We start from the raw sequence: 25,208 nt of genomic DNA, 5'->3' as shown, positions 1-25,208 counted from the left end.
TGTTAGTTGTATATAAGAAGCTCATATATATAAGCCCGTGGGCTTTTAGGTTTAGGGTTTAGGCACTCTGTACTATCCTATATAAGTAGCTTAGGTTTTCTCCTTTTCTTGTAACGTTCCAACAATATTCATTCAATACAAACGGCAATCTTTTGGCCCTCTCTTTCTCTTATTCTAACATTATCATTGCACTTAGGGCTGTTTACCAAAAATTTACCGGGTTAGCATGACAAGGATCGAAAATCTTACCCGGTAAAAGACATAAGGACACAGAACCTTACCCGGTATGCGAGGTAGAAGACTTTTACCAGATAAAAGACGCTTACCAACAATCCATTATAATGACCGAGAATGCTATTGTATAAGGTAAGTGAGTGTAGTGACTCCTGCTGGTAAGTGCTTAACCGGTAAGCTGTTTGGTAAACGGCCCCTTCCCCGACTGCTCTTATACTCTCTCGTGTATGTCCTCATGCTTACTATCTTTGTTGTTTGTTTGCCCAATCTTTTTGTTGTAATTTTTTCCATGTTAAGTACTCTCTGGTATCTTTTCAAAATCATTGCAAGTTTTAAAAAGAAAAGAAAAGACAATTTCTCGGTTTCTCTGTTTTTTGTCCAATACCTTTTTGCAAGTTCATGGTTTTCATCATAAAACGCTCTCTATTCCTTGGGGTAGATGAAATGTCTACATAATCCGAATACTATTTTTGAATGAGATATATCTCGTATGTTTTGTTTGATTCATATTGAAATTTCCAAGTATTGGCAAAGTATAGAAAGTGCCTGTGGTTGAAGGGCAAAAATTGGAGATACAAGTATCGAAAGTGCCTATTGAAGAAGGCTAAAGGAAGAGACAGTAGAGTTGTTTACTTACATCTTAATGAGCTTAATGGTCTGGATGACTTATTCACTCGGCTATACATGAGTGTTTTCATGACTTTATCTTGCCATTAATCCAAAATGGCTATATGGAAATTTGCATGTGTTTTAAGACAACGAAAAAGGCAACAGTTTTGGGTTATTTGCTTTTCAGGTTAAATGATATTTGGGAGCTTATTACAATATACTGCATGGCTGTTCTAAGTTTTTTAGCATCATTGAAGCCTAATCAATCACTATGATCCAATTCTTTTGGGCAAAAAGTCCAGGTATTACATGAGACTGATGTTCTTGTTTAGTCCTTACAAATTTTCTGTATTGCTACTATAAGAAAATTGGTTACAGAGGATGTCAAATATGTCTAAGGGGCCGTTTATCAAACACTTACCCGGTAAGTGCTTACCGGTAAAGTTTACACTATCATTTACTTACCGGGTAAAATTTTAGTCTACCAAAACGGCACCGTATGCAGCAATTTACCCGGTAAGCGCTTACCGTGGTAAGAATCGTCGCCCACACTTACCGGGTAAGATTTTAGTCTACCAAAACGGTACCGTATGCAACAATTTACCCGGTAAGCACTTACCGTGGTAAGAGTCGTCGCCCTCACCTACCGGGTAAGACTTCTTGGTCCTTGTCTCGCTCTTACCGGGTAAGATTATTGGTCCTTACCATATTCATCCGGTAAGGTAATGTAACTTGGTATTCACTTACCCGAATAACCGTTTGGTAAACGACCCCTAAATGTTTGATAGACTGGTCTATAGCATCCCCAACAGATTCTAAAAAATGGAGAAAAGTGAGATTTTGGAGATTTTATCATACTTTTTGCTCCATCAGATTCTTTAAATCTTTTTTCAAAATGTTGAAAGTAGGAGAGAAGCTTAAAAATCTCCAAATTTGGAGAATTCTTCAGCAAGTGAGGGGATTCTTTTTTATTGTTTCCACCAATAGAGTTAATTGTATCATCAATGTATGTAATATTTAATCGAAATTTTATTGGGATATTAAATCTATTGATATTTTAATATAAATATTAATGGAGAAGCCGTTGAAGTTGTACGTAAGTACGTAACTATTTTTATAGATTTTAATTTTTCATTATCTATTTTGAAGAATTTGTTAGAGATGTTCTTATAGGATTTAATGTTTTATGATTAAATAATTTTGTGTTATATATAAAAGTGTTGCAATAAGCTATAAAAGGTTTCTAGGCTAACTAGCACGTTTTTAAGACACTTTAAATAATATGTCATGTTAGGGGCTGTTTACTCAAATGTTTACCCGTTAATCACTTACCTATTGGAGTCAACACTATAATTTATTTTTCTATGTAAGATTGTAGTGCATCAAAATGATATAGTATGCAACAATTTACCCGGTAAGCGCTTACCCAGATAAGAGTCGTCACTCTCATTTACTGGGTAAGACTCTCCATTCTTTCACCACTCTTACCGGGTAAGATTCTCTATCATTTTACCGCTCTAACCGGGTAAGATTCTAAACCCTTACCATGTTCGTTCGGTAAAGAAAATTACTCGGTAAGCACTTACTGGACAAGCGTTCAATAAACGGCCCGTTAATTTCTATTTATCTGAGAAATATCCTGTCAATACATCTATTTATAAGACATTCATTTTTTACAAGACACTTTTAAATAATGTCATATAAAATATTAATATGATATTTTATTTCAAAGTGTCTTAACAACGTCATATCAATTTATTGCAACACATTTACATAAGACGTACAATTATTACGATCTTGTTGTAATGAATAAATGGGTAGATGATTAAAACGACCCTAAACACTTACCCGGTAAGCGCTTAACGGTAAAATTCAACGCTATCGCTTGCTTACCTGGTAAGATTTTAGTCTACCAAAACAACATCGTATGTAACAACTTACCCGGTAAGCGCTAACCGTGGTAAGAGTTGTCGTCATCACTTACCGGGTAAGACTCTCGATCCTAGCCTTTGCTCTTATCATGTATGATTTTTGGTCCTTGCCATATTTCATCCGGTGAAGTAATATGACTTGGTAAGCTCTTACCCAAGTAAGCATTTGGTAAACAGCCCCTTATTTTTATGTTATATTTATGTTTGAAGATTTGAAATTATAAACAGGGATGACTTTATGAGAGGGACCAAACACTATGGGCCGGGTACAAAAGTTCACAAGATGGCAATCAGAAGCAGCCAAATAGAGGTAATAAACCAATGGTCTACTTATTAGCTCATATATTTGTATTCTATGATATGGACAATCTTGGCTTTCCAATCACACCACATATTACTTCAATTACAGGCAACTATTGGTCCATTTCCATTTTTTTAATAAATAAAATTGGTACTGATAATGGTAGGACGCTGCTATTTGAACCCCTTTTTAGGTCAAATCATTATCATCGGAAATATAGAAAGTGAGGGTTTGATGTTAATGTGTGTGAGTATGAAATTGAGGAGATGTTCCGTTCAATTAACACGTAGGAATGGTTCACTTAGCATGACCTGTATTGATAAGAACATGTGACTGAACAAGAACGTATAGATATAGTGTTGAAAAACCTCATATGAACCTACTTTTTTATTAACTTGGATATCCAACCCGTTATGCGAGCCGACTAATCCCAGGGCGACCACCTGCTTTGCAGATAGCCCAGAGTCACCGTATTTGAACCTCCGTGGCCACAAGAGGATTTTTGTTCCTTCTTGATTTTGAACGTGGAACCTCCAGGTACTTTTGACCTCTGGAGCCAAGCTCAAACCAATCAGGCACCACCCTTGTGGTTCATATGAACCTTTATGATTATTCTTATAAGAAATAACATATAATACTAGGATTTATGGGGAAGGGAAGTTCCGTTGGGAACCCAAAATTGATTAGAAACATGGAAAACGTCTGTGCCACGTCTTTCTTCGGGATGAATATCCATTATGAGTCAGATTCATGATGAATGTGGACGTGTTTTTCATCATAAATTATACATTCATTATAAATATGTCACATGTCGTGCTCTGATCAACATGAAGTGTGTTTTGTTTGTTTAATAAATAATATATAATATAAAAATAATAAATAAAAAATGAAAAATAATAATAAATGAAGGGAAAAATGTTGTCTGACCTGTTGCAGTGTGATTTCTTGAAAGTAGGACCAGTTTGGCATGTACCCTTCCAAGAAACTGGAATGGGTCCCATTCCTCTATCGTTGAAGCTCTCTGACTCTGGCCAAACTCCTTCACCAATACACCAAATCTTCACATGTTAAACATATCACATGAACACACTTTTTTTTTTCTTTTTTTTTTAATTTATTTATTCAAATTAAGCCAAAGAAAATTTCTAATCCTATTCGAGGAGATTCGAAAATCACCGTCAACGCCTCGGTGTAGGTTCGGGATACTCCTTTGTTCCATAGCCCTACGGCTATTTACAGCTACCAATTTGAATGTAGGGTCCACATCTTTTGATGTCGACACAGCTGTATTCCCATCATTCTAGAATTTTCTTCTTTTTACAAAAAGATTAGGGGTTTTTGTTTGGCGATATGAAGATAGCAGTATTAGCATTCTGATCGGTATAGGATTTTTGTTTTATTGAAAAGGAAAACGATAGATGGGAAAAGAAGAGAACGTACCGCTATCCATCATGCCAACGATGACATCTTTCCCGTATTGAGATTTGAGTAACAAGTCCTCTTTATCCAATTGTTTTGGCTTTAGTTCTTCGTCTAAGCCTACGAATTTCCATGTTCTTGTGGTATGCAATGAGTACTCCCTTTCATGGCTTGGAATCACCATCACCACCTCCTCCATATCTGTTCATGTTTAACACAAACAGTCATTACATACATACACACACACACAGAGACATGTCTAGGGTTGGTTCTTGTGAGAAGTGTAAGAAACGATCTCCATCCTTGGATGCATATTAGGATGAGAAAGGTGATCAAGAGTCGAGATCATTTCTTACGCTTCCCACCTTAACTCTACTTCTCAAACGGTCTTTCGTCTATATGTATATATATACAAGGTCGGATTACAAGGATAATATATCCCTGATCTTGCCTTGAGCTAGCTTTGGATATAGAAATCTTTGGATATAGAAATCAACCTCGTCCCCACCTTGTTACTTGCCCAAGGTGGGAATCCATGTTCATCAGGGTTGTGTACTCGCAAGTCAAATCTCTATATCCAGTAGTCAAGGTTCTAAATGACGTGAGACATGGCGTGACGATGAGGTCAAACCTTAAGAGCCACGGCAAGGCCACGACATTTTTCAAGGAGTGGTGGCAAATATGTATATCTTATATACGTTTTATACTAGTACTTAACGAATCAATGATATTGAACAATTTAACTTTATATACTAAAAATTAAAAAAGTAAGATACTAAAAAAATAAAGAAAATCAAATAATACGTTACAAAAACTTAACATTTGATCATGAATTTTTACAAATAATACGTTACAAAAACTTCAAAAAGATAAAGAAAATCAAATAATAGATTTTTAGATGCTATAATTATAGTCAATATTTTTTTATTTAATTATACATTTAGTTTTCAGAAATTATTTAATAAAAGTATAAGTCTAAATTATCTATACTATATTATAAAACGTTTGACAAAACCTTTTTAAAACAATTTTTTATGCATGAAATACTGTTTATTGATGTATATTATTTAAAATTTAAGATTACAAGTAATTTTGTGTAAGTACAACTTATTAAAGCTTAATGTTTGAATTTGTGTAAATAACTATAGATAAACATAATCAAATAGAGAATAAATATCTCATTTTAAATATAATTAGGATAATCATTGAGTTCTAATAAAATACTTAATCATTATCTTTATAGAAATTGTGTTGTTAAACCAAAAACATGAATTAAAGAAATGCACGTAAAAAGGAGAAAATTTTGAGTCATTTTGATACTAATATCATTTTTTTTCCCAATTTTTTATAACATCGATCGAGACAAAAAAAAAACATTAAAATTGAGATATATCTTGTTGTATTGTGTGAGTATCCTTTTTGTATATAGAATTGTTATTAGTAAAGTTCATCCCAAAGTGTTTTTAATATTTTAAATAAAAACCCAATATAAATTTAAAAATAAAATCATATATTTTGGGTGATTTTTTATTGGTGAATACCTACTACTCGGTGCTGACACATCAAATTATTCACATGATAAATATTGGAATATTCAAATTAACCTTTTTATTCGTAAAAGTCAAATTATACTTCTTCTTGTTTACATTTTCAAAGTCTGGTTCGATGGTGACGTTCAATACTTCACATGTTAGTAAGAGAAAGAGAGAGTAGTGGTGGTTTACCAGAGAGTTGAGAGGCTTCGTCGACGGTAAGTGAAGCGGCAAAGCCGTTGATGCTACGCTTATAGCTGTAAAGAAGGCTAGATTTGGCTTCCTCTTCGAATTGTTTGACAGAAAACAAGTAAGAAAGATGGTATTGTTCGATCTCATGTATTGTTTTCTCTGTGTTATCATCATTGTGTCGTAAGTACACGACATACACCTGCCAACAATAAGCGAACCGATCAAACACATGCACAAGCGACTAGAACCAACAGTGTCAACCATGAATGCATACGTCTTTATGCTATAAAATAGTAAAATGAAACATGCTCTTGGCTTACAACCTCTTGATATTTAGTTTCTATCCAAATGAAAAAGTAACATGTTTTGTTTTACGGTATAAAGATTCTTCTAACATTAACCGAACAATTGTTCAGACTGTGAACTAATGTGCATTTTGTTTAGGGAAAGACGTAAATTTGTGAATACAAATGAAAAACCACTGTTTGTGCATACGTTGAACGTATTTTTGACTCGTAACGTCTTTTCAATTAACATAAAAAGTATTCACTTTTGAGAGTGTGTAGAACCTTGGTATCAATAGATGAGGCCAAGAGAGGTAGCAAAAGAAGAAGTGAAAGCAATAGAGAAGTGTTCATAGTTGAATATTTGATGGATGTTAAGTTGCGTTGGTTTTGAGATTGGGGTATTTATATGAGGAAATGGTGTGGCATAGAAGCTTAGGGTTTTTATCAAGAAATCAATCTTGAATTGAATATAAGGATGGATGGATGGAAACAAGTAAGAAGAAAACAAGAGAGAAAGAAAAGAATGGCTTCCCACTTGACAAACTGTCTCTTTTTTCTATTGTTGTAAACGTCAACTGTCTATATTCTTATACTGACTTTATCTCAATAATTTTGATTTACTGTACGTATAAGACTTGTGTAAAAAGACAAAAATATGATTATGGGTTATGTTTATTGGTGTTTGAGGAATTGAAATAAACAAAACCGAATGAACACTAACCCAATGTTCTAAATGACGTGAGCTGTGATGTGGCAGCGAGATCAAGCCAGCCTCAAGCCTTACAAGTTACCACAAGGCCATGATGTTTTTTAAGGCCTTTCCTTAGCTACATATGTATACGTGTGTGTGTGTGTGTGTGTGTATATTTGTGTGGGATTGGGTTCACGTGAGACCAATGGTTTTTCTTGAGACTCGTAAGACCGATTTATGTTCATTGATCAACTTTATAAGCTAATGATCTAGGTTTAAAGTTGCACGGTGGCAATTTTGTGATTATTGAGAAGTCTGGTGGCAATTTTGTGATTATGAATGTTTAAATTGTAGATCTAATCCAAGGGTTGAGAATTGGTCTTACGGGTCTCACGAAAAACCTTTGGTCTCACATGATCTCAAGTCCATATATGTATGCGTGTGTGTGTGTGTGTCTATATATATATATATATATATATATATATATATATATATACTTGTGTGTGTTGAGGAGCAATCAAATGAAAACCAACCTCATTTGTACAAACCGTACAAACCATCCTCATACGTCGATTTCATTGTTTAATCTTATGAATTTTTTTCATGAAATTGTTTAATCTTGTGAAATTGTTTCATATAATATATTTTTTGATGAATTTGTTTCATATATGGTTATGAAATTGTTTCATATAATATTTAATGAAATTTTAATGAAACTGTTTCATGTATTTCTCTAAAATTAAAATAATGAAGATGATAATATCCATGATTAACACCCTCCACAATAAAAATGGTTAATCAACCTCTCATAATTACAAAAAAAATGAACAAAATAAAAAATTATGATTGATTGAATGAGGTTTGCACGATTTGTACAAATTTGGTGGTTTTTATTTGAACACCCCTCTGTGTGTGTTAGTGCTTTATATAATCTTGTAGACAATTTAAATCCATATAAAGTTATAAAACCAAAAAGGAAAGAATAAGTATTTATATTAAATATATCAAACATATAAGAAAACGATATCAACAGTAAAAATCGGGATTAAATCTTTTGAGTTTTTTCTTGTTACTTTTCTTCAATTTTCAAAGAATTCATATTCGACTCACTGTGTATGAGAATGAGAGTATAAATTTACCTAACTAGGGGTTTTATGTTTCCTTTTAATGTTTTAGTTTTTAGGTGTCGTATATTATTATCATTTATCACTCAAGTTATATGTTTGAAAAGAGTTTAAAAGAAATTCATGCCTTACAGAAATAGTGTGTCCATAACGCGTCACAACGGAAGCCAATCCTTAGAGTGAAGCCACAGAGGTCAACATGGCGGCAGAAGCCAAGCGTCGACTCGATAACTAGTCATTCAGAACCATGGTATAACCCAAGGGTGAGTTCTGGACAAGGTAAAATGTACATAGACTCGATCTCTACTAAAAAAAATAGAGTGATTGTTTCAGTGGAAACTCCTGATACGTAAAAAGCGTGTGAAAAAGAGAAAGATGACCCAACGAAATTGAAAGATAAAGATTCATGAATGAAAAATAAAGGTAAGAATCTTGAAAATGAATATACCCTTTTATACTCAAACATTTATACATACATAGAGAGATAGAAAGACTTGTAATCATCTTTTTATACAGTTATGAAGAAAATCCTGTTGCAATTAACGACCAACTAAGATCACCACTGCATAATATTACATATTGTGTCGTGTTTTTGAACAGTTGTAATCTGTATGGTTTTCAAAACTTGTATATTCATTAATATATAACAAATAATTCTTTAATTATTATAAAAATTAGTTTTCCAAATCATATTGAAATTTGGTTTATCACATTTTAAAATCCAAAAAATGGATAAAAAATTTGCAGCCATGAAAGAGGTGCAAATGAAGCAACATAGAGTAGATGTACCATTGGGAAAGAATCTTGAGTTGTTTAAGCCTAAAGCAAGGGATCATGGTGACAACATATTGATTTTGACCGATCAAATGGACTTTGGCCTAACAATATGTGAGTGCTTGATCTCCTAAGAGGTCAAGGGTTCAAACCTCATCAAATATGAGGTCAAAGTTAAGCAAATTGTATTTAATAAATTATTTTAAATGTTTTTTGGGTTTTGGTTTTGGTCAAACCAAATAATCAAATCAACTTTTATATGTTATATCCATAAGTTAATTTATATCTAACAACTACATGCAATGTCACATTATTAAGTGACTAAATAGTTAAAAAATACCAAGATGTTAAATCAATCCAATTTAATATTTTTTCAATCAAATATTTTTAATTTTTGAGCTTTGACCGATCAGATAAATAAAAACGGATTTTGTTCAACGAGCTTTATTAAAATCGAAATCCTTATTTAACTGAACAGAAGAAACTGAAACCAAATAACACGAAACCGATTAAACCGAACTTTATTTGGTTTGGTTATTTGATAGCTTGAAAGATGTTCAAAACAGAATAAACCAAATGAACAACAGTTTCAAGAGGCGTCTCTGACATCATGTTAAGCGGAGACGTGCGTATTTATGCAACGCGTGACTTTTATTTATATAAAGGTTGAGGCTAGACCTTGAGTCTATGATACATTTCATGTCATGACGTGACATTATATGAAATAGTGTTTGAATTGTGTAAGATTCTAAATCATTTATTAATATTATTGATTTAATTTGGATGGTTATCTTAATTAAACTAGAAGGTACTTGCACAATGCACTGATATATATTCATTTTAATGTTTCGTTTTATTTTTTTGTCTTTGTTGATATAATACGGTTTATATAGTTTTGTGAAAAATAATGTTTTTACTTTTAAATAAAAATAAATTTGAAGATATCATAAGTTTAAAAAAAATAATGTATCGATATTAATATCAAATTGAACTATTTAAAAGTTCTTGATTTTTATATAATTTATATATTTATTCTTTTATTATAATTTAATTTAGGTCAAATAGTTAAGTAATTTATTTTTGGCTTAACAATAAAAAATTTATAAAGATAATGATTCTGTTAGAACTCGATAATTATCCTAATTATATTTTAGATTTTTTATATTTTAAAATGAGATGTTTATCCTCTATTTGATTATGTTTATCCGCAGTTAGTTACACGAATTCAAACATGGAGCTTTAATAAGTTGTACTTACGCATAATTTACTTGTAATCTTGAATTTTAAGTAATATACATCAATACACAGTACTTCATGCATAGAAATTTGTTTTTACGAGTTTTTGTGAAATGTTTTATAATATAGTATAGATATAAAACTTCGATTATTTGTTAAGGTTTTAGGGGTCGTTTGATTTGATGGAATGGTTTTGAGGGATTTGAATTTTGTAGAAGGATTTGAAATTGGAGGGACGTGAAATTATAATCTTTAATCCTTTTACAAACCTAATAAAATTGCATAAACTAACAACTTATTCTCATGTGTAGTTTTCACATATGAAATATAACGTGTGGAAATGTAGTGTTTATACGATGTTGTTCCAAATGTGAAACACTCAGAACCGTTTTATATGTGGGAAAAAAAAAACAGTGATGAATGTTTCACATGGAAAAGACTCTATAAACATTGCATTTTCACACGTGTTGTTTCACATATGAAACAACACATGAAAACTTGTTTGTAAGTTTATATAAATTATTGAGTTTATAAAGGAATTGTCATTATTGTACTTTTGATTATAAGATTCTTATCTGTTATTGGTTTATCTTCTTTGAGTTCTTTCTCATTATTGTACTTTTGATTATAAGATTTATCGTCTTCATTGACTACTTTCAATGAGTATTATTGTTCTCATTCTTCTTCTGTGTTTTCTTCGTGACGGTTGTTTGGATCGAATTGATAAGTTCAGTATGGTTTTAGTGTTCAGTTTTAGTTTATAAAATTTATAACCAAATAGTTCAATTCAGTTTAGGATTTTTAATACTGAATCTAGCGAAAGCTGTATTATTTTTTAAATTCCAGTAGATCTAAACTTTTGTTACTGGTTTAAAATTCTCGAAAGTGATCATAGTAACTTGTATAATTATCCATGGGGTCCACGTTCTAAGAAACCCGATAAAATCCTAACTTGATATACCATATTTAGAATCTTAAAGTAGCAGTGTAGCTAGAATCGAATCATTTTACAGTAAAAGTCGAAAACTACTTGAAAAAGTGGCTCTCGGTTAGACATCGCCTCCCTCTATCTTGCATGCTGATAGGTGACAACCGTTCAATTCTGATCGTTCATGTACTCTTCAATCCTCTGTATCACTCGATTGGAAAGAGGTCAAAGTGGATGCAGAGGACCACACTTACCCATTGACAATAGTCGACATCATTTTTTTCAAGTCCTTTCTGTAATTTTCTACTTTCTGCTGTTGACTTGTTTTGATACAGGTCTAAGTGGACCAAGAAGACGAAAATGCGCATCTTTTGACAAGAGTCCAGTAGGAAAAAGTTTCAATACTCATAGGTGTTTAGAGTGACAACGATCGCATGGTCGTCCTCCCTTCTATCTTGATAGATCTTATACCAACGTATTTCTCCAAATACAAAATCTCTCATACCATAAAAGTAAACAATATCAGTATTATGACTTACTTAAACAAAGGATTACAGTTGAAATCAAAATAAAAAAAATACAATTTTATTTGTATAAAACCCAGTATCGATAAAAAAAAAAAAAAACAAAATACTGACACACCTTACCATGAGTGGTCCATTTGGACCCAAACTAGGTCCATTTTGCAAGATACCAAATCTCACTCCCACCCATCCATCTTCTTACATCGAAGTTTTTTTTAATGAGTTTATTTGTTACATTTATCGTATATAAATATTATTATGATTTTAATTTTTGTAAGTAAGATAACTGTATTTTAAAAAAACAGGTACGATGTTGCTCCATCATAACTAGTTTATGAAGATATATAGCAGAGGCTAGACTAGGGGTGTAAACGATACGAGACATCTCGCAAGCCACTCGTGATCGACTCAGTCAAAATTATTTTCAAATCATGACACCGTTTGACTGTGAAAAAATTAATCCCATTATCAAATGACATATAACTTTATTTTATATTCATGCATACTTTTTTAAGTAAATTACGTTTTTAGTCCCTATGGTTTGTCGAACTTTTCAATTTTCGTCCTTGTAGTTTTGAAATTACAATTTTTATCCCTATAGTATATAATTCATTATTTTTTTTTGTTTTTATGATTAAAATTTTTTTTTTGTCTCTATCGTTTACGATTCATTTTTATTTTAGTATTTCATACTTAAAAGTAATTTTTTTGACTTTAGAGACTAAAATAAAAATGAACCATAAACCATATAAATAAAAATCGAAAATTCAAAACTACATGGATAAAATCCATAACGTAAATGTTTCTCAGATCTTCAAGATTTCTAAAATATCATAATTGTTGGAGATCTCTATCAGATAACAAAGTTCGTCCTGTTAAAACCATAATCATTAACAATGTATACGTACGAAATTCGGTGTGCGTTTCTAGTCGAGAAAACGTAATCGATACCATGAAAAGAAACAAAACTGAAATTTTATTAATAATCAAAACCTTTAAGAAGATCAAAACCGTAACTTGGACATAACAACGGCCATGGATGATCAATCAAAAATGGAACTCAAAAACGACCGCGAAAATCTAGTTCATAAGAAAACCCGTATACGAAAAAACTAGCCGTTAAGGTCCATGATCACAAAAAAACGACGATGTTTTGAAAAAGAAAAGCTAAATTCATGACCTCCGACCTACATTCGTACGTGTATAATCTGTATATATACCATGATCAGCTTTTCCGATGATCAGTCTGCCGCCAGCTTTTTCAACAGAGCGACGACGTCGGTTGATGAACCCAAGGAATACCTGGCGGTCGACTGCTTCCTCCCAACCGCACACGAGAAGTAGTTGTCGCCCTGGAGATCGAGCACCGATGAACCCTTGTTGGATGCGTCCATGGTCGCATTGTCGGTGATGGTCCACCCGTTGTCGCTATCTGAGCTAGTTGAAATGGAATGCTTCTCTGACCGGGTTCTTTCTTCGGTATGATTTGAAGAAAAGCCATTGTTGGGACTCCCAATGCTTGATTGAGTCGGTGTTGCCGCAGAGGGAAGCTCCGGCTCAAAAAACGTGCAAATATCTTCGTCCTAAGACGGTAATAAACGCATGATCAGATATAGATTTCAATTCATACGTATAAACTCAATACATTTATCAGAGCTCCAACCAGAGAAGCACAAGAACCCCGAAGCCCAGGGCCAAACCAGGCTTAAGAGCCCAATGGGGCCTATTTCCAAACCCAAAGCTCGGGCCCGAAAAGCCTGGGCTATCTTTATGCTTACAGAAAACGGGCCTGTAAGGCCCGTCCCCAGGACCGAAAAATCCAGGGCCTCGTGCATCTCTCATGAAACAGCACTGGTCAAAAGATCATGCCAGTAAAATGGAAAAGATGTCGTCTTTTGTTGAAATCTTAAGCTAACAGAACGTAATTGCCCCCAAGTCATATTCATATAAAGTCGATGAATGCAATTTTCATAGGACGATGAAAACACGTACCTTTGGAAGGAAATGGCCGACACACAGCACGTAATCAATTGGAGTCTTCATATCTTTATCGTGTATAATCTGTCCTAAAATGCCACTTATGGCCGCGCCCTAAAGTTGTCATGTAAAAGGGAAAGATCAACACGGGTTCGTGCCATAACACATCAAGTGAAAAGGGTGCGGAAAAAGTTCGAACCTTGGAGACCCCATTGGCTCGAACCTCCACGGACCTTCCACCTTGGACAACTTCAACCGAAGCATTTGATATCGGGCCAGTGCACAAATGCTGCAACATATCCTTTGCTTGAAGCCTTCCAAACTCGATATCTTTCATTACAGATCAACCAAAAGTGTGAAAATTTGACAATTTAAGGTCACGAAAGATCAAACATGAAGTGGGCAATCGATATTTCTTGTGAAATATCAACCAAAAGGGTAAAAAACCGATATTTTGAGGTCATGAAACATCAAATATGAAGCAGGAAGTTGATATCTTTCGTTAAAGATTAACCAAAAGGGTGAATATCGATATTTTAAGGTCACGAAACATCAAATATGAAGTGGGCAGTCGATATCTCTTGTGAAAGATCAAGCAAAAGGGTGAAAATCAATATTTTAAGGTCATGAAACATCATATATGAAGTGGGCAGTCGATATCTCTCGTTAAAGATCAACCAAAAGGGTGAAAATTCGATACTTTAAGGACATGAAACATCAAATATGAAGTGGGCACTTGATATCTTCCGTTAATGATCAACCAAAAAGGCGAAAATCAACATTTTAAGATCACGAAACATCAATATGTAGCTGGCAGTCGAGCACAAACCTGCATACTTATAATTCCAAACGAGTGATGTCTCACGAAGCTCAAAGTAAGACCGTGGAGTCCGCTCAGTAAAGTACTCAAAGACATGCTGCAACAGTAGAACAACTTCAAAATCTTGCCAACAATAGAAAGAAACCACGAGACTAGCGATGCACAAAATCCAGAAGCCCAATCTGAGCTCGGTCTAAAAACGGGCTTGGAGGCACGGGCCTTGTGCATCTCTAGATGAAACATAAATATGCATGCACACACCTTCACACTTTCGACCCAATCCATATGTATATTTTCTGGCAAGTTCTGTATCCATTTCTTGTTAGCGGTTCTTACAAACACACCGTGTTCGGCTGCAAGCCATATATTGTAGTCACCGAAGTTCTGCAGAATCATCAAGTCAGCAAAAAGTCTAATTTCCGAGCACAAGAAACTCACGAAATCCGTTTGAAAAGAACGGTTGCTACCTTATCGAGAACCGAACGGTGGCTTCCGCTAAGCACCACAACTGTTGTTTTCGGATCGTTACAGAGTCTCTTTAAAGGTTCTTCTAAGTCAGGATGCAGTTTGAGTTCCATATCTTTGAACTGATCAACCCTTTTGTTGGAAGAATTCACTGGTTCGGTTAATGTTGCGTTGAATCCCTGTGACATGAAAACAACACGATCGTACCAAATTTCATGAAAAAGTTGCGTTTTTTCGATAAAGTTACGGTCCCAAAGTGGTCGACATATGATGATATCCATGATGGACATTTCTAATCATCATACTTGGCTACTTACAACCAACATTCTTGTTACTCCCTCTTTCTCAAAATAAATTTCCAGAATAGAGAGTACTGAGTTCCTCCATCTCATAGTTAAGGGTAGAATTATAAACTAAGCACTACTTTTGGAAGTGGACACTTATTTTGGACAAACTAAAATTTGAAAGAAAAAAATACCAGTATGAGCAAACGGTTATTGGAACGCAGATAACGGTCACGGGCATGTTCGGTTTGAAGAACGGGAGGAATCTGTGTGGTTCGCAGTTGAGCTTCCACAACCGTATCGTTAAGTTCACTACATGAAAAAAATAGAAATAGTTAACGAAACTGAAATAACGAACAGAAGAATACGAACACGAATAAAAAGAAACATCAACCTAACAAAAGTTTCGGCCCAAGCTTGCGATGTATGAGTAGTGACATGCATGAAGTTATGGTTATGTCGTTTGTTTCTCTCGTCCGACGGCATGTTTAGAGCGTAAGCAATAGAAGCCGCCACTTCGGTGACGTTCCATGGATTTACCAAAATTGCCCCTGCACCGAGAGACTGTGCCGCTCCTGCAAACTACATATATGAAACATGGAATTCGTTACATACCAGACCAAAACTGAAACGAGCCCAATATATCCCACCTGGAGGTGGGGTCTGGGGAGTAGTAGGTTCTGCTAGGAACCTCATTTTTATTAAGAACCGGGGGACTGCCCACAGCATGAAACATGACATATTCATCAGGAATATGGACATGATATTCATCATGAATGTGTGATGCATGATGAATAACTCATCCATATTCATGATGAGTAACACGTCTATTTTCATGATGAATAGCACGCCCATATTCATCATGAACATGTTATTTATGATTAATATCCATCCTGAAGAGGTACATGTGGTGCACTGTGGGAGGTTCCCGGGTTCTCAACGAAAAAATGTTTGAACACTAATGAGTACCTCGCTTAGAATTAGAACGCCTTTCTTTGAAGCTTGGCAGGCCACAAATTCATAGCTCACAAGATTCATTCCATCCCGTAGAGATGTAACGAGTGCCACATCTAACCTCACATGATGTTTATAAACAAAATAAGGGAGATAGATACACAAACGTGAAAGAAACTCAACAAAAATAACGTCTAACACAACGATCGTTGCATCATATGGTATTAGAAGATCAAAATCATACCAGTTATGGCATATAGTGCGCATAAGGCATGAAAATCAAGAGATCGATCCTGTAGAATGCACAAGAAAATGAGGCATATAATTCAAGAAAGTGAAGTATATTCATCCCGCTGATCGTGCTCCTCCATTTCATGGATCCCATCTCGTATTTCCTCCCATTCGTTAAATGGGATCCATAAAGTAAGAATCGAGTGAAAGCCCGTTCAAGCCCATCATAGTAGCAAGGAATCTTGAAAACAAGAAGATTTATGTGCAAGATATCAAATCAAAGAGACGTACCAAATGATGAATTGGGACGGTTGTAAGCGTTCCAAATCTTCCATTAATCCGTCCAACGATTTCATGAACTTGACATGTAAGCTTTTGATCTATCAAGAAAACAAGAAAAAGCAGCGAGAGAAAGACGAAAATATTAAGAAATAACACCACTTGAAGAAAACATATCATGAAGAGAAGCACAAACTATAATCTGTAGAAATAGTAAAACATACACTCAGGGACGTCCGTCCTTGTTGGCACAGCAATCTGCAGCAAGACTACTTTATCATGCCAATTTGGATTTTCTTCAAGAAACTTTTCGAATGCCAATAGTTTTTGTGGAATTCCCTTGATCATATCAAGCCGATCGACTCCTAGCATTACCTGCCCATATGAAACAGTGAATCATAAAGTACTTTAATTTGTGAAACTTTTCAAAAAAGGGTATTTGCATGATCTGTTCTTTTGGACAAAAAGGGTAAGCGAAGACGATAAGTTTGTTCAATTAAAGACAGGTTTCTGCTCACTTTTCGGCCACCAAATCTCTCCTCGAATTCTTTTATGTAATTCTTGACTTGAGGGAGCTGAATGGCTCTTAAGAATCTATCAGAATCTATCCCAATAGGAAACTGTGGTTTCAGTTCACAAGATTCAATGGTTAGAAGCTTCAAAGATAATATGACATAGTATCGACGATAATATGACATAGTATCGACAATAATATGACATAGTATCGACAAATTCACATGTAAATAAGTCAATAAATCAGAAGAAAATACCGCAGCTACACGAGTAAGTCTCCCTTGATCTTCAACTCCATCCGGGGTACCCTCAAGCCCAAGAATTCGAGTGCAAGCACTCACAAAGTGTCTTGCATAATCATAAGTGTGAAACCTGAAAAAAAACAAATAATGATCATTTTTTGGGCTGTGAAAAGCACACCAGTTGGAAAAAAGATTTGAAATTTTTGGTAATTCTTCCATACCCAACTAGATCAGCTGCAAGAACAGCTGTTAGCAGCTCCGATCTTGATGGCATTGTTCTATGGATCTCCGAAGATGGGAATGGAGTGTGCAGAAACCAGCCGACTTTAATATTAGAGTTTTGTTCTTTTAGACATTTAGGTAGAAACATAAGATGGTAATCGTGACACCAAACGATATCGCCTTCCTGATAATGCTCTTTTACTACATCTGCAAACATCTGATTGGCCTTTTTGTAGGCATCGAATTGGGATTGGAAGCTACAAATGGTCGCCAGCCAATCCTCATGAGGAAGCCCGAGGTAATGAAAGAGTGGCCATAGGATATTGTTGCAGTATCCATTGTAATACAGATGAACAAGATCTTCGTCAAGAAAAACAGGAATGCATCTCTGCATATCAACAAAAAGACTCAAATTTTTGTAGCTATATGTTATAAAGGTTTAGCAGAAAGTATTGAAATATATAATCAACCTTCGCGGCTAAAGATTCAGTGAGAGATTTCCGTCCAATTTCATCAGGTACATTTACGCCAGCCCATCCAACCCATCTTGTTTCGAATTCCGTTATACCTTCAACAAAATTTCCCTCCATCAGAATCCCATAAATATCACATTCTTTCATACTATTTTCTTCCATTCTCCATGTGAAATGGACCCCACAAAATGTAAAGATCAAATGAATAGAGATATATAACACACATTGTATAGCAGAATCAAGAACAGAAAACGAAGTGGCAACATAGTAACAGAAAATGGAAAACTTACCCAAAAGTGCGCTAACTAAGCCACCAACACTAACTTCAAGTTGCCAACATGCCTCACCCTTTCTAATGGCAGATACAGGAAGACGATTGGCTACTACCAATAACCGTTGTCTCGAATGGCGTCTATCGTGTCTCTCACATCCATTTCTAACCGCTTCATTTGGAGCAACTCCATTCACCAACTCCTCTTCGGTAGGCAAAATTTCAGTTTTGGATGAAATTGTCCGGCCATCCTCAATATTACCATCTATAGCTCCATTACTATGAACATCATCATTGTAAGACTTCAATGATCTCCTTAACTCTCTTTCCTTCAAGAGTCTTTCAAGCCTAGTTCTAAGTATAGTTGAAGTATTGTAGTAGTCATCTACGACGATATTCGAGTTCTTCAATTCATCCTGCAATTCAAGAAATCATTTCATGCCAAAATCAGATGTTTGATATATATATATACACACACACACACATACATATATCAATCAAACTTGGAAGACTGAATGATTGTTTGAATCATCATACTTAACTGTTCATCACAAACTGATTGTCATTCTTGAAAATGTGCCAACAAGAAGTTTATAGTATAAATGCACAAAAGACCATAACAATTGATACCCTTTGTCCAAAATTGCTCATTTATCGTAAAGCATAGTGATATTTTGGCATATTAACAGAAAACTACAAGTTTTGATGGTTTGAGAAATCAATCAACTTTTCTTGAAAAGAAAGAATCATGCCCTTGGCTCATTACTTCATTTAGCCTATAACAAAAGGGAAAACCAAAAAAGTTACTCAACAAGTGTGGTATAAAGTATGATAACACACATCAAGAACAATCTCTAAATAAGTGGGACAGTGGTTTGACTTATTCTTTTTTGCAAATTGCAGAAGTGAGAAAAGAGAAAAGTGGCAGATTATGAACAACATAGTCTCTGGCTATTTTTGTTCAAAGCCACTCAATTTTGCCTTATATTTTGATGGTCTTTTTTACAAGAAATGAGGTTAATGACTCATCAGAAGTTGGATCATTAATATTTCCCACTGAAGGAACAGTAGATAGCTAGAAACTGATCATGCAAATCTTTATTTACATCTGTAAATCATACTGCATTTTCAAGATATAAAACAAATCCTCATTCAATTTATAACAGAATAGTGTGTGTGTGTGTGTGTGTAAGTGTACACTGTAAAGTGGGTCAGGGAAGACTGAATGGGTGTGAAGGAGACAAAATTGACACTCAAAAACCAATTGGGATACATAATTATATCCATTATATACAAAATACACACACATAACACATATTGGGAAAACTAATTGACAAATTACACAATGAATGAGTAAAGAAACTCAAATCAGCCAAATAGAAACAGTGGAATCTTCTATTCTATTCTCTTGTTCTTTATTCTATGATGAATGTAATCTCAAGAACATCTTCAAGAAATTCAAGATTTTTCAAGAACTCAAAAACAAAACTCTATATAAGCACAAACCCAGATAATACCATCAAAATATGAAGTGGGTTTGCACAGAAAATTCAAGAAACAAGAATACAAACATTCCTTTGATTCGAGTGAAATCAATGGATATGTAAAAAAGGGTTTGTTCGTTTTACCAAATCGTGTTCCAGAATGCTGATCTCATCAGAGGAGTTTAACTTCTGCATTGTTTTGTTTCGAAAAACAAAACCCTAGTGCTGTTGTTTAAGGTTCTAATGAATATATCCATTTATATAGAACAGGAGACTTAGGCTAAAGATGGGTATTTTGTGGAAGAGAAAGTCGATACTGAAAAACCCCTTCCATATATGTAACGTTTCGACACTGATAAATCCCTTCCATATATGAAACGGCTATATATATATATATACACACACACACACATAAAGATTAAGAGGGCAGGTGGGGAAGTATTAGAGGGTTACAGCTATGGTGAGGGTTCTTTATAGCTTCCCATAGCACAAAGCTTTAAGCCATGCAGAGATGTTGATGCAGAGAAGGGGTGTGGATGTGCAATTTTACCCTTTTTTGAAAATAAAGATTTCTTTTAGTCAAAGGGAAATAACAAATTCAAACATACCCAAAGATTGTTACGGAGCACAAATATTTTTTTTATCATATCATATTAACCAAATTATATATATATATATATGGTTGGGTTCACGTTAGACCAACTTGTATCCGTGAGACCATTTTTTTATACTTAAAACTTTACAGCAAAATTCTGTGAAGGTAATATTCGCAGTGTTTTTTCTGTAAAAGTTCGACTTCTTTTTATCTTTACTGCATTTTGCTGTGAAGTTTCAAGTGTAAAAAAATGGTCTCACGGGTCTCACGAAAACAGGTTGATCTCACGTATATAATTCTTGATGATTCCGTTATGTTTTTTTAATATTTTTTTGATTTTTAAGCTAAAATTGGTTAAGAAATATATAGTATGTTGTGTTATAATGAATTTAAAGATTTCTTTAAATAAACCATGGATTGAAGGAGTTGAGAAATATGGAGATCCATTTATTGAATCTAAACACTTTTGATCTTCTTTCTATATTTTGTTTTATAACAAGTAGAATATGCAATTTTTGGTATATATTAATCCATTTTCTTTTTGTTAGAGATCAAAGTTATTAAGAGGATATCCGATAAATCCTTTTAAAATATAGAAAATACTGATGAACATCAAAACCAATCAAAAATACATATCATAAAGCTATTTTTTATGATAAAAAGTTTGTAGAGACAACTACAAAGATGGTGCTTGATTGGTTTGAGCTTGGCTTCAAAGGTCAAAAGTACCAGGAGGTCCCATGTTCAAATTCAAAAAGAAATAAAAATCTTCTTGTGGCCACGGAGGTTCAAATGCGGTAACTCCAATCTATCTGCAAAGCAGGTGATCGCCCTGTGATTATTCGGCTCGCATAGCGGGTTGGATATCCAGATTAATCAAAAAAAAATTGTAGAGACAAACTTCTAAACAAATCATAGATCATATGGACCAAATCTGTAAGTTACTTGTTAATTAAGTCGAATGTGCTACAATTTAAAATATTAAGTTATCAATAGCAAGTAAGCTATAGGTTAGATAGAAACTATGTACTCGTGCAATACAGCGGGATATAAGATTTTACTGTAAACTAAGAACGAAAAATGAAAGTAATTTTTCATTAAAATCAATGTTATTTATGTCTGAAAAAAGGTAGAGACTAGAAATGGTGGTTAACCATATACTGATTTAAAGACATGGTAAAAATCCATCAAAAAATATATCGATATTGATATATTATTAAAGACTAGAAAAAGGTTTTCGCTCAGTGTAACGAGATACATCTCGATTTTAACGTTTCGTTTTATTCAGTCATTTGTCGGTGTTATAATACAATTTTATGTGGTTTTGAGAAAAGATAATGTTTTTATTTTTGAATAAAATATAAATTTGAAGATATCTTTAATTTTTTATAAAAATATATCTACATTAGTATCAAATTAACTATTTAAAAGTTCTTGTTTTGTTGTGTAATTTCTTTAATTCAATTATTTATTATAATTTAATTTAGGTTTAATAACGAAGTAATTTATTTTTGATTTAATAATATATTTTTTTATAAAGATAATATTTGTTATAATACATTGATTATCTTAATTATATTTAAAATAAAATGTTTATCCAGTATTTGATTATGTTTATCTGCAGTTGGTTACATGAATTCAAACGTGGAGTTTTAATAAGTTGTACTTATGCATTATTTACTTGTAATCTTGAATTTTAATAATATGCATCAATAAACAGTACTTCATGTATAAAGATAGTTTTTAAAAGTTTTGTCAAATGTTTTATAATATAACTAGAAGGGTACTCGTGCAATGCATCTAGACACATTTCTATTTCAATGTTTTGTTTTGTTTTTTATCCATGTCGATATAATACGATTTTATGTGGTTTTGAAAAGGCCATAATGTTTCTATTTCTGAATAAAATATAAATTTGAAAATATCATATAAATTTTGTAAAAAACATCAATATTAATATCAAATTAACTATTTAAAAGTTATTGTTTGTTGATTTTTTTTAATTCAATTTTTCTATTTTAATTTAATTTAACGTAACGAAGTAACTTAATTTAGGTTTAATAATATATTTTTTTATAAAGATAATTTTTAAGTATTTTGTTAGAACTCAATAATTATCCTAAATATATTTTAGATTTTTTTATATTTTAAWATGAGATGTTTATCCTCTATTTGATTATGTTTATCCGCAGTTAGTTACACGAATTCAAACATAGAGCTTTAATAAGTTGTACTTATGCACAATTTATTTGTAATCTTGAATTTTAAGTAATATGCATCAATAAATAGTACTTTATGCATAAAATATGGTTTTTAAAATTTTTTGTCAAATATTTTATAATATAGTATAGATATAGATTATAACGTTATTGTTTTTTTATATAATTTGTTTGATTTAAAATTTTATTATATAGACATTTTAGATTTGAAAAAAATATGTGATTTATTTTAGTTTTAATGAGATATCTTCCGTTGTTAATGAAGACTAGAAGGGTACTCGTGCAATGCAACGGTATATATCTTGATTTTAATATTTTATTTTATTTTTTATCTCAGTCGATGTTATAATATGGTCTTCTGTGATTTTGAAAAGACAATGATGCTTCTATTTTTGAATAAAATATAAATTTGAAAATATCATAAAATTTTGACAAAAATGTATTGATATTAGTATCAAATTAACTATTTAAAATTCATATTTTTTGTGTAATTTTTTAATTCAAAATTTTTATTATAATTTAATTTATGTTCAATAACGAAGTAATTTATTTTTNTGAAATATTAAAATCACGATGTATCTCGCTGCATTGCGCGAGTACGCTTCTAGTTCATACTAATACTACATGTCATCAATGGAGAATTTTTATGTAAAAAACACAATATGTGTTTACTGTTTGATATAAAAAAATTCTACTCCTAAAAATAAATTTTTATGTTAGTTTACAATTCTACCAATACGTATTTATCGCAATTAATATATATTTATCACTGCTATTCAAGTTCTTTGTTACATATTTACTAGAAGGGTACTCGTGCAATGCATTAAGACACATTTCGATTTCAATGTTTTGTTTTTTTATGTCGATATAATACGTTTTATGTGGTTTTGAGAAAACGATAATGTTTTTATTTTTGAATAAAATATAAATTTGAAAATATCATAAAATTTTGAAAAGAATATATCAATATCAGTATCAAATTAATATTTAAAAGTTCTTGTTTTGAGTAATTTCTTTCATTCAAAATTTTATTATAATTTAATTTAATGTAACAAAGTAATTTAATTTAGGTTTAATAATATAATTTTTTATAAAGATAATCATTAAATATTCTGTTAGAACTCAATGATTATTCTAATTATATTTAAGATTTTTTATATTTAAAATGAGATTTTTATCCTATATTTGATTATGTTTATCTGCAGTTAGTTAACGAATTTAAACATGGAGCTTTAATAAGTTTTATTTACATAAAACTTACTTGTAATCTTAAATTTTAAGTAATATGCTCAATAAACAATACTTCACATGTAAAAAATAGTTTTTAAAAGTCTTTGTCAAATGTTTTATAATATAGTATAGATTTAAATAAACATTCAATAAGCATATCCCTACCAATTAATACTTATCCTCATTAATATATGTTTATCCCTATTAATATTTAATACTACTAGAAGAGTACTCGTGCAATGCAGCGAGACACATCTCGGTTTTAATATTATATTTTATTATTTGTCTCTGTCGATATTATAATACGATTTTATGTGTTTTTAAGAAATCATTAATGATTTTTTTGAATAAAATATAAATTTGAAGATATCATAAAAATTAAAAAAAAAATATCAATGTTAATATCAAATCAACTATTTAAAAGTTCGTATTTTTATATAATTTATTTATTTTATTATAATTTAATTTAAATTTAATAATGAAATAATTTATTTTTGATTTAATAATATAAACATTTTAATAGATAATAATTAAGTATTCTGTTAGAACTCAATAATTATCCTAATTGTATTTTAGATTTTTTATATTTAAAATGATATGTTTATCATGTATTTGATTATGTTTATCTACAGTTAGTTACACGAATTCAGATATGGAGCTTTAATAAGTTGTACTTACGTACAATCTATTTGCAATCTTGAGTTTTAAGTAATATCATTAATAAACAGTACTTTACGCAAAAAAATTGTTTTTTAAGAGTTTTTGTCAAATGCTTTATAATATAATATAGATAGTATGATGTAGTAGTTTTGTGTGGATAAAGATAATGATGGAGTAATTTATCGTTAGACTCAATGATTATCTTGTATTAACTGTATTTATCAGTTGGTTAAATTTGTTCTATTAGGGTGCGTTTGGTGCGCAGACAGGACAGGACAGGACAGGACGAGACAGGACAGGACAGGACAGTTGTTCAGCATTTGGTAAGACATGACAGGACATGACATGACTGGTTAAAATGACCGATTTACCCTCAATGAGTTGTTTAGTGTTTTTTCACCAAAATCAATCTTAATTGAAAACTCACAAAAAAGCCAAGTGTTGTGTTCACTACTCACAAATAAATGGCAGTCAAATAAGCTGTTGTGTTCACTACCACAAACAATG

At 32.5% G+C, this 25,208-nt stretch overlaps 2 protein-coding genes across 2 annotated transcripts in view; both read right to left on the bottom strand.

Annotated features, from left to right (window-relative positions):
* Window positions 1–7,018, bottom strand: part of LOC112526665 (subtilisin-like protease SBT5.6) — a 14,104-nt gene extending 7,086 nt beyond the window's left edge. The window contains exons 1-4 of the mRNA XM_025137043.1: window positions 6,788–7,018; window positions 6,219–6,417; window positions 4,516–4,695; window positions 4,003–4,114 (exon numbers count right to left, since the gene is read on the bottom strand). Of these exons, the coding sequence (XP_024992811.1) occupies window positions 4,003–4,114; window positions 4,516–4,695; window positions 6,219–6,417; window positions 6,788–6,856 (560 nt within the window). The 5' untranslated portion in view covers window positions 6,857–7,018. The remainder of the gene's footprint in view (window positions 1–4,002; window positions 4,115–4,515; window positions 4,696–6,218; window positions 6,418–6,787) is intronic.
* Window positions 7,019–13,023: 6,005 nt separating this feature from the next.
* On the bottom strand, window positions 13,024–20,192 carry LOC112526868 (alpha,alpha-trehalose-phosphate synthase [UDP-forming] 1-like). Its single transcript, XM_025137295.1, has 18 exons — window positions 20,142–20,192; window positions 18,533–18,929; window positions 18,240–18,337; window positions 17,769–18,157; window positions 17,563–17,677; window positions 17,311–17,412; window positions 17,017–17,167; window positions 16,805–16,893; window positions 16,527–16,575; window positions 16,298–16,398; window positions 15,723–15,910; window positions 15,523–15,640; window positions 15,047–15,223; window positions 14,841–14,963; window positions 14,589–14,676; window positions 13,959–14,089; window positions 13,775–13,873; window positions 13,024–13,365 (listed from the first exon to the last, which is right to left on the bottom strand). The coding sequence occupies exons 1-18, from the start codon at window positions 20,190–20,192 to the stop codon at window positions 13,024–13,026; spliced, it is 2,808 nt and encodes a 935-aa protein (XP_024993063.1).
* Window positions 20,193–25,208: the final 5,016 nt, after the last annotated feature.

Source organism: Cynara cardunculus, assembly GCF_001531365.2.
Source record: "Cynara cardunculus var. scolymus isolate 2C chromosome LG 14, CcrdV1, whole genome shotgun sequence".
Classification (NCBI taxonomy): Eukaryota; Viridiplantae; Streptophyta; class Magnoliopsida; order Asterales; family Asteraceae; genus Cynara; species Cynara cardunculus.
Note: the sequence above shows the minus strand (reverse complement) of the source record. Positions and strands in the feature narration are given on the sequence as shown.